Source organism: Pelodiscus sinensis, chromosome 1 (genome assembly GCF_052426305.1).
Source record: "Pelodiscus sinensis isolate ZL-2025 chromosome 1, ASM5242630v1, whole genome shotgun sequence".
Taxonomy (NCBI): Eukaryota; Metazoa; Chordata; order Testudines; family Trionychidae; genus Pelodiscus; species Pelodiscus sinensis.
This window is the reverse complement of record NC_143052.1, coordinates 121663092-121680924: the sequence shown is the minus strand read 5'-3', so window position 1 is coordinate 121680924 and position 17833 is coordinate 121663092. Positions and strand designations below refer to the sequence as shown.

Below are 17833 nucleotides of genomic sequence, written 5' to 3'. Positions count from 1 at the left end.
TCACAAATGTGCCTGAGTATGGGGTTTTAATCAGTGGAGTAACGGTAAAAGCAAGGAAGAGTAATAGAATAATTACCCTCATTCTCATATCTGACTCTGTTGCTGAAATTACAGTAAAATATTCTGCCTCTAGTTCTATAGTTTATATGAAGGATTAGTGGTTTGAGGCTTTAACCCTGCATTCCATAATGCTTGTTTTCCACTTTTGTGTAGAGAGGAAAATGCAGTCTTGCTGAAAGATTGATAATGTGTTACGATCCATTTATCTTGCTATAAAGTGTTTAGTTTTCATTGAGTCTTTTCAAATAATACAAAGAACATAAAACACAGAACTGGATCAGGCCTCTTTGTTCTCACAAATTCATTTACAGTAAAACTCCAATAGTTTGACATCCAATTGTACAGCACTCCCGATAATCCGGCATCAAAATGTCAAGAGCCTAGTGAGTGAGCTTCGTCAAAAAATGAGTCACAAAGCAGCAGCGGCAGCAGCTGAACCGAGCGGAACCGGACGGGACCAAGTCAGTCTGCCGGTGGCAATGTGTGACGCTGGTCAGTTAGTGCTTGTGCTACAATAAAAAGGGTTAAAACACTTTATGTACAGTATATAGCCGAGAATCTGGCACCACCTAGGTCCGAAAGGTTCTGGATTATCGGAAGTCTACTGTATTTGATTTTGGAGTTAAACTGTTACATTTTTGGACAAAACTAAGATGCTTGTAGTGCATCACTTCAGTCTGTTTTTCTTTTGGCAGGCATTAGGGACCTCTCTACCCCTTTAAGACACAACAATTTATTTCTGTGATTTCTGATTTCTTTTCTTCTTTAAGCTGGAAATTAAATCTTATGGGTGCTTGCTGATGCATGCTTGGCATCATGTTCAGCTGCCATAATTCACTATGTCCAGCTTGACTCTAATTTTGTGCCTTATCTTAGTAGTATATTTAACCGATTGTTAGACTTTTTTTGTAGTTGCCCACACTTTAACACTGTGATTTTCATTTCTGTGCCAATGAGGAAAGGAACTATGAATAGCAAATCAAGGATACTTTGAAAACATAAATAGAAAGATGATTTTTTTATCATAACCTGAGCAGTGTGTATTTGCAAGAAAAATAAGTTTAAAGTTATAAACATATAAATTTAAATGGAAAGATTTGCCAATTAAAATGGAAAGATTTGCCAGACTGCAGTTTTTTATTTTTTGTAGAGTAAGCATTGTGCCTCTTACTTTAATTGTGAAGTATTAATTATAGAATGGCAGATTTGTCATTCGGACTATGTCACTGTTCTGTTTTTGTAATAAGGTGGCTATACTCTTTTCTGTCCTAAATGTGTTGAATTCTTTTATAGCTCTCTGTAATCTCAGTTAAATGAAGTGACAGTTCTGCTATTAAATTGTAATTTCTCCAAGGTCCCAATTCAGCAAAGCATTTAGGCATGTATGTAAGGCCAATGATGGAAATTATAGTGAAGTCAATGGAACTTAAGTACTTGCTTAAATGTTTTATGAGTCTTCAGTGCAAATGTTCATACTCCTAAAGTTATCTAATCTATCTTCATCTCACTAGGTATTATTTACTTCAGTGACCTCCTTAGCAGATTCCACTTGCTGATTATGTGCTGTGTTTAATTAAATAAGGGAAAACATACATCTGTGCTCAGTGATAACTATTGCTAATGAAAATCTAACTGAAATACTAAGGGGATTGCTTCGTTTTTTTTCTCCTGTTCGTCTTGCAGTGGTAACTGCAGTGTTAAGTCTAAATCAGCTCTTTGTTTATACTCTACTTACTAACATGTAAGATATGAAGACCGTGTCAATAATGAAATTGTAAAAAGATGTATCTATAAATGAACATTTTTCTTTCTCTTCACACCATTTCTAAATGTTTGATCTCTGCTTAAAATAAAAAGGATATGTTAAAGTCTGGATTTAGCGCAAAAGTTAGTTGTATGTAAAAATGAAATAAGGTTTGAGTGACCTATAAAAATAATACTATGGTAGTCTAGCCTTTTATAGGTAGAGCCCTGCAAATTTGTGTATACCTGTTTTAAATGTGCAGATATACCTGTTTTATACCTTTTTATATCTGTTTTTGCAACTCACAGCTTGGATGCAGATTTTGTATCTACAGGGCTCTAGTGACTGTCCCACAGAAATCAGGGTAACGTTGCAATAGACAGGATTGCTCTGGGCCCAGTAGCAGAAGATGTGAGGGGCTAGGCAGTAGGTGGGTGGAGGAGGTGGGACTGGAGGTCTGACTGCAGCGCACACTCATCCAAATGAAGTGACTGTTACCCAGCCCTCAGATTCCCACTTAGCTCTTTGCAGCCCACTGATGTAGAAAGCTATGTGTAGGAAAAGCCTGCTAAGGTTTCTGGGGGTTGTAGTGCCCAGCTTGCTTAGACAGAGGAAGTAAACGACAACTCCCAGAAGGAAATATGGCTATGTCTCCCGGGCAGTGAGTCAAGCGCTATTTTGAAAGAGGTGTTATACTTTAAACTAATGTGCAGCAACAGTGGGGGCCGTGAGGAAAATAGCTGTTGCCTCTGACTGTCCTGTCCAGGTCTGCGTGTCTTAGAGCTCCTGTGGCTGCATAGCGATGTCAGAGCCCCCTACTGAGAGGATGGCATTGCACACAAAAGGCCAGGATTGTAGACCCTCTGCCCGGAGTGGGAGAAGGAGGTGCAGTGAGGGCAGAGCTGGATGGTGGGGCAGGATGTCTTGGGGGCAAAGTGGAGGGCAGTTGGGGTACAGCCCTGTGCCACTGGTGCGTGGTGACCTGTGGAGTTGTTGTTAGAGCCCTGCCAATCCACAGATTACCTCACATACAGGTATCCTTGGCCCATTTTTGCATGTTGTATGTAGATACAAACTTTGTATCCGTGCAAGGCTTCATTTCTGAATATGTGGGAATTATGGTATAAGAAGAATACATTACTGTAACCTTTAAAATATGTGTTGTAACCTTTTAGGTGAATTTTATTGTAAGTGATTCTGGAGCTCACATCTTAAATTCTTGGACCCAAGAAGACCAAAACTTGCAAGAGGTATGACTAGTATTTTATGCTTCTATTTATTTTGTGAAGCTAGCTTAAATTAATTATAGTGAAATAATTTGTTTTCTTAGTATATTCAGTAGGTAACATTTTATCATGGTATGATATACCAGTGTTTCAGTTTTTTATCTTATATATTTTGCCGGAGAATAATAATTGGACAGTGTTAATTGATTCATTTGTTTGAAGGAAGACTCTGGATTTGGAAAAGTTTTTGTTCCTCGGAGAACAAAGGCTTTATGTGTGTGCAGTTCAGTTACTTTTTGTCTAAAGATGATGGTTTAAATAGAGATCAACTTTTAACTTTCTGTGTAAATTTTAATTTGCATATTCTTACAATGCTAGATGAAACTAGTTCCTCTTTTAGACTCAAATTTATTTTTCTTTTATTATTCATCTTTTAAAATCACTATAATGTAATTATAAGTAAGTAATTTAAAGACAAAACTAAAAGGTATTTCGTCATAGATTTGACTGCTCTGTAATGTCTTCTGCAAGGCCAGGAATGGTATTGTAGGTACTCCCTTGTATTAGTCTATAATAGTGGCTCTCAACCAGGATGTGTGCCCCTAGGATACTTGAGGATTCAAGGGGGGGGGGGGGGTGCATCAACTCTTCCAGATATTTTCAAGTTTTATAACCGGGTATTTAATAAGCACTAGCATAGTCTGTCTATATGAAATTTTAGTTTGACTTGTTTATATTGCTCTGTATATCCTAGACTGAAATATAAGTACAATATTTATATTCCAATTGATTTATTTTATAATTGTATGGTAGAAATGAGAAAATAGGCAATTTTTCAGTAATAGTGTGCTGTGACACTTTCTTGTAAGTCTGATTTTGTAAGCAAGTATTTTTATAGTGAGTTGAAATTTGGGGGTACGCAAGAGAAATTAGATTTTTGCAAGGGACACAGTACTCTGGAAAGGTTGAGACACGTGGTCTATAACAGTGGTGGGCATTGCAACCTGCAGCACATGGGCTACATGCCACCCATTAGGATTCCACCTGCAGCCTGTGCAATCCCTATTTTCCCCCTTCCTCCTCACACCTCTCGTGCACGAGGACACTGGAGCTCCATTATTTGCTACTCCTACTCCTTGCCCTCCCAGTAATTTTTGGAATGCCATAAATCCACTGATTCACACTTGTCCCTGTTCCTTCCCCTCCCTCCCACAGCTTGAATGCTGCAAATTAGCTGTTTGCGGAGTCGGAAGTGTGAGGCTCCTGTGCGTGAGAGACGTGGGGGAGGGAGACAGACACGGTGTGTGGGCTGCAGGTGGAACAGCTTGCCCATCACTGGCAATCATGCGGCCCAGTGAGATGAAGGACCACTAATGCAGCCCACTCACTAATTTTGGTTGCCCATAGCTGTGGTCTAGAAGTTTTGCTTGGGGTAGGAAGGTCTATTTGTTGGGCTGCCCAGGAATCAGGGCATTTGGTAGCCTGCCTCAGAGTGGGTGGTCCCAGAGCTCCTTGGAAGCCTAGAAACCCAAAGGATCATTTTTCATTTGGGAATGTCACCAAAATATTCCCCTAACATGCACTAATATGAGCATGTTAGTGTTTGTCAGCCGAAATGGTCAGGGCAGTGTGTGCGTGTGTGTTATACCCAAGTCTTCAGCTGCTGAGACGCAAAGTCTCGTTGCAGTGGGCAGCCTAGGAGGCTGGAGGGCGCCCCGAAAAATAGTTTAACGTCTGTGACTTTACTGCTAGGACCGGGGTCCCGTCGCAGAGGGCAGCCAACAGGCTCTCAGATGCCCCGGTGTGTGTGCGCGCTATACGCCTGAGACTTCAACTGCTGAGACCAAGGTCCCTTGCAGCGGGCAACCTGGAGGAGGTTGATGGGCGCCCCAATAAGTTTACAGGGAGAGCTTATAACAGCTCAGATTTTGTCTGCTAGGATACAGAAATCCCTTCGCAGCGGGCAGCCTGGAGAGGCTGAGAGGTGCCCCAACGGATCTGTCCCCTGGAAGCGACGCTATCCAAAATGCCCAAGTTCTCTCTATATCTATCCCTATTGACCGGCTGAAGTTCTTTTGTTTTGTGTTCGGTTCGGGTACAGCAGCACGGGTTCAAGTCAGAAGCTTGACACTCACTGGCTTATTTATAGGAGAAAGAGAAAATAAAATAAAGAAACTTGGTTCAGTGTATATATATATTTTATAAGTGAATGAGGGCACCCCACTTATTCCCAAAGTTTATAGCTAAATCACCTTACCAAAGGCAGTTTACAATAGAAATGAAGCAGTTTGCCTTAAACTATAATAAAGTAACTAAACTTATAACAGAGTGACAATTAAAGTGTACACATAAAGGAAACACATTGCAGGTACAATTCTCACCCCTGTGTTCCAGACTTGGCGTGGCCAGCGTCTTTCTCTCAATCCCTCGGGATTAAGTAGGGCGAGGTTGGGCATCCCACGGACCTCGGGAGACAATCAATACCTGCCAGCAGGTGTAGGTGACTGGCGCTCAAATGGAGTGGGATACTAAACCCCTCTTTATACCCCTTTGGTCACGTGGGCTTCTTCCTGGTCTCAAGTGGCCAATTAGGAAAAATGGCTTTGAACGCCAAGTTTCCCACGAAGGGTGCAAAGCATAATTCACACCTGGGAAGATGCAGACAGTGGGCACCTCTGGTATGTGATGGGCGAAGATTCCTCTCCTGAGACAGTGCAGGCGTGTCAATTACTGATACTAGCCATCAGGGCAACGGGAGGCCTCCCAGTTGTCAGCTAGCCCATTTACTGTCTAGTTTCTGTTTATGGTAGAGTCAGGGACAGGCACCATACCTGTGTTCCCAGGGCATCAAAGGCTGACTGCCTTTCTCTTGCTCTCTGGGGGGGGGGAAAACAAGATGGAGTTCGTGTCTGGCTACAGTGTTTCCAAAGCAAAATAAAACAAATGCCCAGTTGCATGATAAATTTTGAGATTTTCAATGTTTGTCCTAGTTTGGGTCAAAAAAATTCATTTTTGGCCTGCTTTAATTTTAATGTCTGAAGTAAACTATCAAAGGCTGTTTCTGATGGTAAAATTAGGCAACTAGTCATAATTAAGGATGTTAAGCGGGTAATTGACTAAATTTATCAGGTAGTCAACTACTCCAGTAGTTGCTTACATCCCTCGTCATAATCAAACTGTCAAGAATATCCTCATTAGGAACTACATCATAAGCTTCATTTGGATGAGCCTCTTTTTATATTATATTAATGATATGTAATTAATTATATTAATGATATGTAAGTATAGAGTCAGAGGGAATGAACAGAACAGGGCAATTGGAAGTGATCCATCCCCTGTTACCCAGTCCCAGGTTTTGGAAGTTGGTGGGTTAGGGACACTCAGAACATGGGATTGAGTCACTGACTGTCTTAGCTAATTAACTAAGATCTTACCAAATTCATTGTCTATTTTCATAAATCTAATGGTGATATTTTTAAAATCTTGAATGTCATATATTTAAATCTTAAGTTTCACAGTGTTATAACGAAGCATGAATATGTATTTTAAGGCAACAAAATATAAACATGTAAATCCCTTAAGTCAACATTTATCAGAGCTAAGTGGCTGGAAAGTGGTGGTTGACAGCCCAACTTTAAAGACAGTGCAAATGGCCACCAAATCCAGCCCGCAGCCAGCTCACCAGCATGCTTATTACAGAGCAGGAGCAGATGCTCTGAACATCAGGCTGCTAATTGCTATGGAGTCTGGGCAGGGAGGAGAAACTTGACACGTTGTTCCCACCCCCTAGCAAAATCCCTCAGCTCCATTGGTCAGTTTCAGGCCAACAGGAGCTGAGAAATTTTGCTGAAGGCAGGGGCAGTGAATGAAGCCTCCTCGCTCTCCCCCTCCCCACTTCCTTCCTCCCAGTGCTGGAGCAGAGCCACATGGAGCAGCCCACCCAGCACACAGGCAGGGAGGGAGCCTGTCTTAGGTTCCTGCAGAACTGCTGGCTGGGAGCCAAGGCAGCTCCTCCCAGCCAGGGCCTGCCTCTAGCATGCCATCCCTTTCTTTCCCCACAACTACCTGCCTTGGGCCACTACCCAAATCCTCTGTATCTCTTCTCCCCACCTCCTCCAAGTCACAACTCTTTCCCAGACCAGCATCCCCTCCTGCACCCATAGCCCCCTACTTCATTCAAACTCCCTCTGAGACCCCAAACTCCCTCCTGTACTCTAGTTCTGTATCCCAAGTTCCCTTCTACACCCCACCAGCTGTCCCAGACCCTGCACCCTCTCCACAGAAGTACAGCCTTTGACCACTTACAGAATCTTGGATTGACCCCTCCCCCATTAAAAATTGTTGCCCATCTCTGGCCAAGATCTTAATTTCACAACAAAACTTTTTTTTCCTTTTAAACCAGTTAATGGCAGCTCTAGCAGCTGTTGGACCACCTAATCCTCGTGCAGACCCAGAATGTTGCAGCATACTGCACGGTTTGGTTGCAGCAGTAGAAACACTCTGCAAAATCACAGAATACCAGCATGAGGCCCGAACCATGCTAATGGAAAATGCAGAACGTGTTGGAAACAGAGGAAGAATAATCTGCATTACAAATGCCAAAAGGTGTGTACAGGATTATACAACATTTCTTTTGGAAATGTATTTTTCTATAAATAGGCTAAAGCCTTTGTCTTCTGATTTTTATTTATTTATTTTTGTTGGGTGGTGTAGTTCAATATTTTTATTTGGATGTATAATACCTTTAATAGTTACTCTTTTGGATACTTTGCAGACAGCTTCTCTCCTAAGCAGAAGGAACTGGTGAGGAGCAGGGACCCAGAAAGTCACCGGCCACATGATCCTCCCACACCCAGGCCAGGGAAGGGCCGGGACAACCCCGCTCTGAACTCAGGATCCCGCCTCTCCTGCCTCTTCCCCCAAAGTTGGTGGACTGGCCCTTTCCCCGCGCTGCCGGACAATGGTGGGGGAAATGGAGCAATGTGGCCCCAGCTTGTTTTGCACCTCCGATCATGTTACTCTTCTTCCCGCCAGTGAGTGCAGGGGCAGTTCTCTCTCCCCTCACTGCCCCCCGAGTGACATGGCTTAAGCAGCAGAATGAGCTGGGGCTGCTTACTTTGCTTCTCCTGCTACTGCCAGTGAGTGCAGGAGGGCTGGACTCCTGCTGCAGGCACGAGGTTTCCCCCAACCCCACTAGTCCTCCTGCCAGCTGCTGACTGGTCCTTTACCTCTCCCACCCACAGTATTGGGGTATGTGTAGATGAGACCTCTGACTCATTCTATGCCTTTTTGCTTACAGACACATCAGTCCACAGATGCGTACAAATTTGCAGATTGTGGCTTATTGTAGGGATGTTAGATATTGTATAATTGCATAGTTGTGTAACCACAGAAAATATTATCAGTTGCACAACTATTCTGTAGTCCGCAGAGGCAGCAGCCTGTGCTCTCCAGCTCCACACTCAGGGAGCTCCCTGCCACCCCATGCTGCTGCCGCCTCCCTATCACAGGCGGCAGCGCAGGGTGGCAGGCAGGAGCCGGTCCGGGAGACCATTTAAAAACCAGCTTACCTCACGGACTGGCTGCCTACTGTCCCATGTTGCTGATGCAAAGGCAGCAGCACAGGGTGACAGCTGCTCCTGTCTGTGGGAGGTCCAACAGAGGCTGCTTTGTGGCGGTCTCCCCTGCCCTTCCCTCGCTGCTGCTTTTGATAGAGGCAGGAGCACAGGGGAAGAAGGCAGCACTGCAGAGCTGGTGCTGCAGGCAACTGGCTTTTAAGCCAGCTCTCCCCAGCGCAGGCTCCTACCTGCCCCCCTTCACTCCCTCTGTAGGAGGCAGCGAGGGTAATCAGGTGGGTCAATGGGAGCCTAAACATGCGGGTAACTGGCTTGAAAGCCCTCACCATCCGGGCCACTGCATCAGAAGCAGCAGCAGGGGTGGGGTGGGGTGGGGCAGGTGGATCTGGTGCCTTGTGGGAAGCCTGCCTAAAGCCAGCTCCTCATGGGCACCAGCTCTCCTGATAAAGAGGCAGCAAGTGGGGAGGGGGTGCATGTAGTTGATAGGATTAACTGATTAGCCTAGTCTTATTGGTTAATTGTTTGACTATATGCTAACATCCCTAGCTTAGTGTATAAAATTTGTAATTGTGTTCAATTGTACTTGCATCTAGGTGAAAAGATAAGGTTTTGTGTATTTAATAAAAATTTTACTTTGACTTTTTTAAATACAGGCAGTCCCCAGGTTACGTACAAGATAGGGACTGTAGGTTTGTACTTAAGTTGAATTTGTACGTAAGTCGGAACTGGCGTCCAGATTCAGCCGCTGCTGAAACTGACCAGCGGCTGACTACAGGAAGCCTGAGGCAGAGTTTCTCTGTCCCGGGCTTCCTGGAATCAGCCGCTGATCAGTTTCAACAGCAGCTGAAGCTGGACGCCTGGGACAGAGCAGCTGGGGCGCTGCCGGGTAGGTCCCCACAGTGGTGCACCTCGGCGCTGCAGGGACCAACCTGGCAGCACCCCAGCTGCTCTATCCCAGGTGTCCCCAAGTCAGCTGCTGCTGAAACTGATCAGCGGCTGATTCCAGGAAGCCCGGGGCAGAACAACTCTGCCTCGGGCTTCCTGTAGTCAGCCGCTGGTGAGTTTCAGCAGCGGCTGACTTGGGGACGCTTGGGGCAGAGCAGCTGGGGTGCTGCTGGGTTGGTCCAGTAGCACAGCTCCTAGGCGCTACTGGACCAACCCAGCAGCACCCCAGCTGCTCTGCCCCAGGCGTCCTGATTCAGCTGCTGCTGAAACTGACCAGCAGCGGCTGACTTGGGGACGCCTGGGGCAGAGCAGCTGGGGTGCTGCCGGGTTGGTCCAGTAGCACCGAGGAGCGGCGCTGCGGGACCAACTGGCAGCGCCCCAGCTGCTCTACCACAGGCGTCCGCGAGAAAAGCCTGGTCTGCTGGGGGGGACGGGGCGCACTAGCTGCGCCCACCTTCTCCCCCCCCCAGCAGACCATGGAGACGCGGGCGGCGGGACCGAGACGCGCTGCGGTGCCGCCGTTCGGGTCCTCCGCGGCTTTGCTCTGCGTCTCCCTGGTCAGATGGGGGCTCCCGGGCAGCGGGACTGCGGCGCTTCTGGGCGGTCTGCGTCTCCCTGGTCTGCTGGGGGAGGGGGCCCCCAGCAGACCAGGGAGACGCAGAGCAAAGCCGCGGAGGACCCAAGCGGCGGGACCTGCCGCCCGCATCCTCCGCGCCTTTGCTCCGCATCTCCCTGGTCTGCTGGGGGGGCCTCCTCCCCAGCAGACCAGGGAGACGCGGAGCAGCTTTTCTTGCCCCGGAGGACGCGGGCGGCGAGACCGCATCGCGACTGGGCGGTCCCGCCACCCGCATCCTCCGGGGCGAGAAAAGCCCCGTTCGTAAGTACGGATCCGACGTAAGTCAGATCCGCGTAACTCGGGGCCTGCCTGTATTGCAAAACAAAACTTGGTTATGCTTCATGCCAAAACAGTGAGAACAATGTTAGTGAAACATACATAGCCACAAAAGTTTTTCAAAATCCTCTTGACCTGTAAAAGGAATAAGCCTTTTACTAACGTCATTTTTTCTCTCTTTCTAAGGAAACAAACATTTTTTTCTTTTTTCTTTTAGTGACAGTCATGTTCGAATGCTTGAAGACTGTGTCCAAGAAACTATTCATGAGCATAACAAGCTTGCCGCTAATTCAGATCAGTAAGTGTTCAATCCATAAGCACAGGTTTTTTTCTTACATGTGCCAGCTTTGGTGTGCCTTTTAATAATTATTGAACTATATGATGCTGTTTATTTGCAAACTTATCTGGATGGGCTATTTGAACATTTAACAGCAGTGTTGTCTTCAAGTTGTCATTGTCGAGTCTCAAGTCACTACAGTTCAAGTCTCAAGTCAGGTGTCAAGTCCTTAAAGTCACTTTCGAGTCAAGTCCCAAGTTGAGTCTCAAGTCTTAATTTTAAAAATGTCAAGTCACTTTTGTACAAAACATCAATATCGGCATTTCCGGACAATTTTTTCACCAAGTTGATTTAACAAAATTAGCAAGTCTTAAGTCGAGTCTCAAGTCACAAACAATGAACCCGAGTCGAGTCTCAAGCCAAGTCACCTAGGACTTAAGTCGGACTTGAGTTCAAGTCGTGGGACTCAAGTCAACAACTGTTTAACAGAGATGGGAAACTATATGAGGAAGATACTGGAACACAATCCTGTAATCTGAGATCTTGAGCATAACCATTATGTTTTCTGATACCAGAGCTCTGCATAAGGCAGTGCTTCTTTAGAGTGGTATCTCTTAAAGACAAGTCCCTATCTCACCGAAGGTCGATGACCTGATGGCTACTCTCAACCTGGTTTAGCCAGCCTGTCGAAGCTGTTGCCCGGGGTGTGGCCGCTGCACATGCTACAGCTACTAGGAGCCACAGGTGAGAGTTGAGTGACAAGTGGGGACCAAAGGTGGACGAGCTGCCCTAAAAGGACACGACATGCCCGTACATCAGAGGTGCTACCCCTCCCTTACCACCCCATACACCCCACCGCTCATCTCATCGAGCGGATGAGACCTACTAGAATAGGACCAATGGTCATGAAGGTGGTTTCTGCAAGCGATGTGGTATGCTAAGAGCATGGCAAGACATGAAAGATGCCCTGGTCAATCACTGCGCCCAGTCCATCTCCAACCGTCTTGACATTAGTCCTGCCATTGGAGCAAGATGGAATCTGGGAAGAGAGAGTGAGGCTGACTATGCGCACCTCTCCCTCACTTTAATCCAATTCACGCGCAAGTCTTGACATCTCGACATCCTCTAATTCCCGTAAACCTTAAAGTCCTGTGGCGACGGGCGAGCGACGAAACAGCAGGTGTGGATACACTGGGAGCTGTAGCCGCGGACCTGCATACAGGCGGCTCAGGTCTAATGGTCGTCTTCTTGCTGGCTGAAGCAACAGCTGGATTCGGCGTCTACCTGAGTGACTGAGCAGCCCTCTTTAGGATTGCACTGCTCACCTCCATAGTAAGAGGAAGGGGCTAGAAAAGGTGCCCTAAACATTGTTTGCTTCATAGAACCCTGGCCAGCTTACCGCGGCTGGAGGGGATCCCATCTCATGCGGTCGAACAATAAAATTTCAAACAAAATGCAAGATGACACCACTCACTATTGGCACATGGAACGTACGCACGCTTCAAGACAACCCTTCAGCAGATCGACCAGAAAGAAGAACAGCCCTGGTCGCCAGAGAGCTCACAAGATTTAACATCGATATTGCGGCCCTGTGTGAAACTCGTCTAGCAAATGAAGGTCAGCTCATGGAAACAGGAGGTGGTTACACATTCTTCTGGCGTGGACGCAGCAGTGACGAACGTCGTGAATCTGGAGTTGGCTTTGCGGTTAAGAATCATCTTGTCCGCAAACTTGCCAGTCTTCCCAAGGGCGTGAATGACCGACTCATGACACTGCATCTTCCACTACCGAGAGGAAAGCAAGCCACACTGATCAGCGCTTACGCGCCCACAATGACGAATCCGGATGAAGTAAAGGACAAGTTTTATGAAGATCTCGATGCCCTACTCTCATCCGTGAAGCGCACTGACAGGCTGATTCTACTTGGCGATTTCAACGCGAGAGTAGGATCTGATCACACTGCCTGGGATGGCGTCATTGGAAAAAAAGGAATCGGTAAATGTAACAGCAATGGCCTACTATTACTGAAGACATGTGCGGCTCATGATTTGATCATCACCAATACCATCTTCCGCCTGCCCGCTTGCAAAAAGACGTCCTGGATGCACCCACGCTCTAAGCACTGGCATCTCATTGATTATGTCATTGTGCGGAGGAAAGACAGACAGGATGTAAGGGTGACCAAGGCCATGCCGAGTACTGACTGTTGGACTGACCACAGACTTATCTCCAAATTAAGCTTTCACATCAAGCCACAGAGACGTCCGCAGGGAAACAAAGCTGTGATGAAAAAGATCAATGTCAGTAGACTGAGGAACCCCAACACAGCAGCTTTACTAGCAGAAGATCTTGGCAACCAACTTTTAGAGCTGCAATTAGAGGAAAATGCTGAGAAGGACTGGGAACGCTTCCGGGATATTGTGCACTCTTCTTCACTAAAGGTTCTTGGACCCTCACACAGGAAACAGCAGGACTGGTTTGATGAAAACGATGAAGAGATCAAGGCCATACTTGCTGAAAAGCATCGCCGTCACCGTGCTCATCAGAATGACCCATCGTCAACAGCTAAGAAAAATGCCTTCAACAACATTCGCAGGATCGTACAGAGCAAGCTTCGCAAGATGCAGGACTCCTGGTTGAGTGCCAAAGCAGATGAAATCCAGAAGTTTTCTGATAGAAACGATGCCAAACGGTTCTACGAAGCCCTTAGATCCTTGTATGGACCTCAGCCCTCAGGGAGTTCCCCTCTACTGGACTCAGATGGTGCAACTCTCATTACTGAGAAGGCTCTGATTTTACAGCGTTGGGCTGAGCACTTCCAATCCGTACTGAACTGCCCATCTTCCATCAATAACGAGGCAATTGATAGAATGCCCCAGGCGGATATCAACCACAGCCTGGATGTCTCACCATCAGAGACTGAAACCTTACAGGCCATCAGCCAGCTGTCCAGTGGCAAGGCCCCAGGATCTGATGCGATCCCAGCGGAAGTCTTTAAGGGTGGTGGTGCAGTGCTTGTCGACAAACTCACTCAGCTGTTCCAGTCCTTCTGGAATCAAGGATCTATTCCTCAGGAACTGAAAGACGTGTCCATCGTACACCTCTACAAGAGGAAAGGAAATCGACAAGCTTGCGATAATCATAGAGGAATATCACTGCTTTCCATCGCAGGTAAGATCCTTGCACGAGTGTTGCTGAATTGTCTGATTGACCACCTGGAACAGGGTTTATTACCCGAGACACAGTGCGGTTTCCACAAAGAGCGTGGCACGGTGGATATGATCTTCGCAGCCCGACAGCTCCAAGAGAAGTGTCAAGAGCAGCATCGTGAACTGTACATCATCTTCGTGGATCTCACCAAGGCTTTTGACACTGTCAGTCGCGAAGGTCTGTGGAGCATCATGTCGAAGTTTGGGTACCCTGACATATTCATCTTGATGGTACGTCAGTTCCATGACGGCATGACGGCTCGTGTTCTGGATGATGGAGAAGCTTCAGAGGCCTTTCCCGTCACAAACGGCGTCAAGCAAGGGTGTGTGCTGGCACCGACCCTGTTCAGCATAATGTTTTCAGCCATGCTGTCAGACGCCTTTCAGAACAGTTCCTTGGGAATCAGACTGAGATACAGGACCGATGGGAAACTGTTTAACCTGCGAAGACTCCAGGCTGTCACCAAGATAAAGGAGACTGTGCTACGAGATCTCCTCTTTGCTGATGACTGCGCCCTGAATGCTGGATCAGAGCAGGAAATGCAAGCCAGCATTGACAAATTCGCAGCAGCATGCGACAACTTCGGCCTTCTCATCAACACAAAGAAAACCGAAGTGATGCACCAGCCAGCTCCGAAAGCTCAACATCAAGTGCCCACCATCACAGTGAAGGGACAAAAGCTGCAAGCAGTGGACCAATTTACATATCTTGGCAGCACCCTCTCCCGCGCAGTGACAATTGACATCGAGGTCAACTGCAGAGTCGCCAAGGCAAACTCTGCATTCGGCAGACTGCTGACCAAAGTGTGGGACCGCCGTGGAATAAGCCTTGCTACAAAGCTTAAAGTCTATCGAGCAGTAGTGTTAACTACCCTGATGTATGCCAGTGAGACTTGGACTGTATATAGGAGGCACGCTAGGCAACTGAACCACTTCCACACGATTTGCCTCCGCAGACTTCTGAGGATCCGGTGGCAGGATAAGGTGCCAGACACAGAAGTCCTTTCTAGAGCAGGTCTGCCGTCAGTTTACACCCTGCTGATGAAAGCTCAGACACGCTGGGCAGGCCATGTTGCAAGGATGCCAGATCATCGCATCCCTAAACAGCTCTTCTATGGTGAGCTGTTTCAAGGGAAGCGATCGCACGGGGGACAAAAGAAGCGATACAAAGATACGCTTAAAGCCTCTCTCAAGTCCCTGGATATTGACACCACCTCCTGGGAGACCCTGGCACAAGACCGATCAACATGGCACACGCTGATCTACCAAGGCTGTCAAACATCTGAAGCCAGAAGGACAACCATAGCACAAGAGAAGCGAGCACTCCGTAAAGCCAGAGTTGCAAAAGCTGCAACAGTGGTGCCCACACATGTCTGCCCGACATGTGGCAGAACATTCCGTGCCCGTATCGGCCTTATCAGCCATTTGCGGACACACCGTGGACAGTCCACAACCCGTTAGATGTCAAGGTCCTCTTCGAATACGATGGACGAACAACAACAACCATCTCTTAAAGCAGTGAGGTAGGGCAAGGAAGATAATTTAGCCTAGCTGTAGAAAACATCTCTGTAACTACTGTATCTGAAGAACTTCTGATGCTGCTGATGATTAAATCTTTGATCAATGTATATAGCTGGCAGACCGTGTTCTCTGGCCCCTCTCGCAGGGAGCCCCCTGCCACCTTACAAGTTTTATGTGCTTGTTACGTTAGCTTGCAAAAACTTCTGTGGTTAGAAATTGCTTTTAGTTTTTTCAAATAGGTTTTTTGGGCGGGGGGGTGGGAAAGCTGGTATCTTTGTCAAAATTTGAGAAACAAATTGAAAAAAGAATGTTGTGTGTTCAGGAAATCAAGCTTGTTTTGCATGGAAAAAAGCTGGCATGTATTGTGTGGAACATAGCTGCATTGCTGACCTACTAAATAAAATATTTGATTTCTAAGCCTCATGCAGATCCAGAAGTGTGAATTGGTATTAATCCACACCTATCCAGTTGGTGAAGATAGCCTTGTTTCAGATCGCCTTAAAAAAGAGGTAAGGAGCTTAAATTGCTTTTAAAAAAAAAAAAGATACCGCAAGTGTTACAAACTAACTTAGGGCAGATCTACACTTAAAACCTTACGTCGCCACAGCTGCACCACTTTAGTGCTTAAATGGAGATCTCCTATGCTGACAGGAGAGAGTTCTGTTACTTCCTGAGAGGCAACAGCTGTTTTGACTGGAGAAGTTCTCTACATAGTGCTCTCTACATGAGGGTTAAGGCTGGTATAACTGTTGTTCAGGATGTGTATTTTTTTAACACCTTTTGAGTGACATAGTTACATTGACATATGTTTGTAATGTATTCCTGGCTCTGGTAGACAAACACATGTTGAAAATGTATTAGTAATGTTTTGAGTATCTTGTCTCTGAGGGTACATCTACACAGCAACATTATTTTGAAATAACTAGCATTATTTCAAAATAACTTAGTCCGTGTCTATACAGCAGGCAGTTATTTAAAAATGTAAAAATACTGTCAAGCTGGAGAACTTCTTACTCCAACTCCTGTAACCCCCATTGTACGAGGAGTAAGGGAAGTGGGAGGAAGAGTGCTCTATTTTGAAATAAGTGCTGTGTAGACACTCCCAATTTGGAAATCAGCTATGCAATTGACATAGCTCAATTTGCATATATTATTTAGAGTTAAGCCCAGCTTTGTAGATGCACCCTGAGGAACTATCTGTAAAGGAGAAGGCATAAGTGGCAACTTTTGAAAAAGGTGACCTAGAAATGTTATTGCTGTGTTCTGTGTGTTTTTCCTTCTGCAGTTGACATGGAGTTACGATAGCCATTTTTTCAGCCTGCTTGAGGGTTGTTTTGTTGTTGTTGTTTTTGCTAACTGACGACTTCGTAGTAAAGCCATTCAACCTTGCCGATTTTGCAGATTAAATTTTTTAGTGACCTCTTGAAAGAACCGTTAGTTTTAATTTTGGAGGATTAGAGCATAATTGAAAAACAAGACTTTTGTGTAATGGTGTGGCTGATGTCATTGGGATCTTCTGTCTCCACGGAAGAACGCACTACTGGCCCCGAGGAACCTCTACTTCCTCTCACAAATTTTTGTTGCTGGGTTTGATAGCCTGCCAAAGCATGAATATTATTAAACATTTTAAACTTTGTAAATGGACTTGTATCTTTTTAATTAAATGTCCGTGGAAAGAATATGTGCTTCCAACGGGGTGATTTTGCAAGCATGCTCGCAGTATCAGCAGTTGATAAAATCCTTTAGTACCTATTCACATACCAATAAAAGAAAGAAATTGTGTTATAAATAATATTGTGACAGTTAAAATTATTCTGTACATTGTTATTTTCATATTACTTATTTACAATGCATGCAGTTGGGAAATCTAAATATTTGTAGTGACTAGATCAGAAACCACACATGCACCAAATGGCATATGCCATTGTTCTCTGCTGTTTTCAGTCCTGCTCTGATTTAATAATTATAAGACTGTAACTGAGGCAAATGCATATTTTTTAAAGAAACCTTTCTGATATGATAGTGCCGTTATGTGCATTATCAAATGCGCATAGAATTATTTTTAAACTGTCACTCTGAACATGAAATAAATCCAACTCTGTATCTCTTGTAGGAATAAAAATAAATATAATAGTTAAGCTCCCACAGAATTTCACAATGCTTTACAAACTTCATATACCCCATGTATAGTGTAGTAAGTATTTATGCAGTAAGTGTGGAATGCAGAAAGTATTCTTGATCGTTCACCGTATCCTGAAGTTCCCGTCTGTAATACAGTCCTCTAGGCAAGGAAAATTAGACATGACTTCCTAGCAATTCTTTATATCAACTCATGACTCATAGCATTTACCTCTTCAGAAGTCTCTGTGAAACACACATGTGA

General features: G+C 45.6%; 1 protein-coding gene across 4 annotated transcripts in view; it reads left to right on the top strand.

Annotated features, from left to right (window-relative positions):
- The window catches only part of INTS13 (integrator complex subunit 13), a 46432-nt gene that overhangs the window by 5270 nt on the left and 23329 nt on the right, over positions 1 to 17833 (top strand). For all 4 annotated transcript variants that reach the window (XM_006127680.5, XM_006127679.5, XM_006127677.5 and 1 more), the window contains exons 3-6: positions 2980 to 3054; positions 7433 to 7635; positions 10661 to 10741; positions 15869 to 15959. In XM_006127680.5, coding sequence (XP_006127742.2) covers positions 2980 to 3054; positions 7433 to 7635; positions 10661 to 10741; positions 15869 to 15959 — 450 coding nt within the window. The remainder of the gene's footprint in view (positions 1 to 2979; positions 3055 to 7432; positions 7636 to 10660; positions 10742 to 15868; positions 15960 to 17833) is intronic.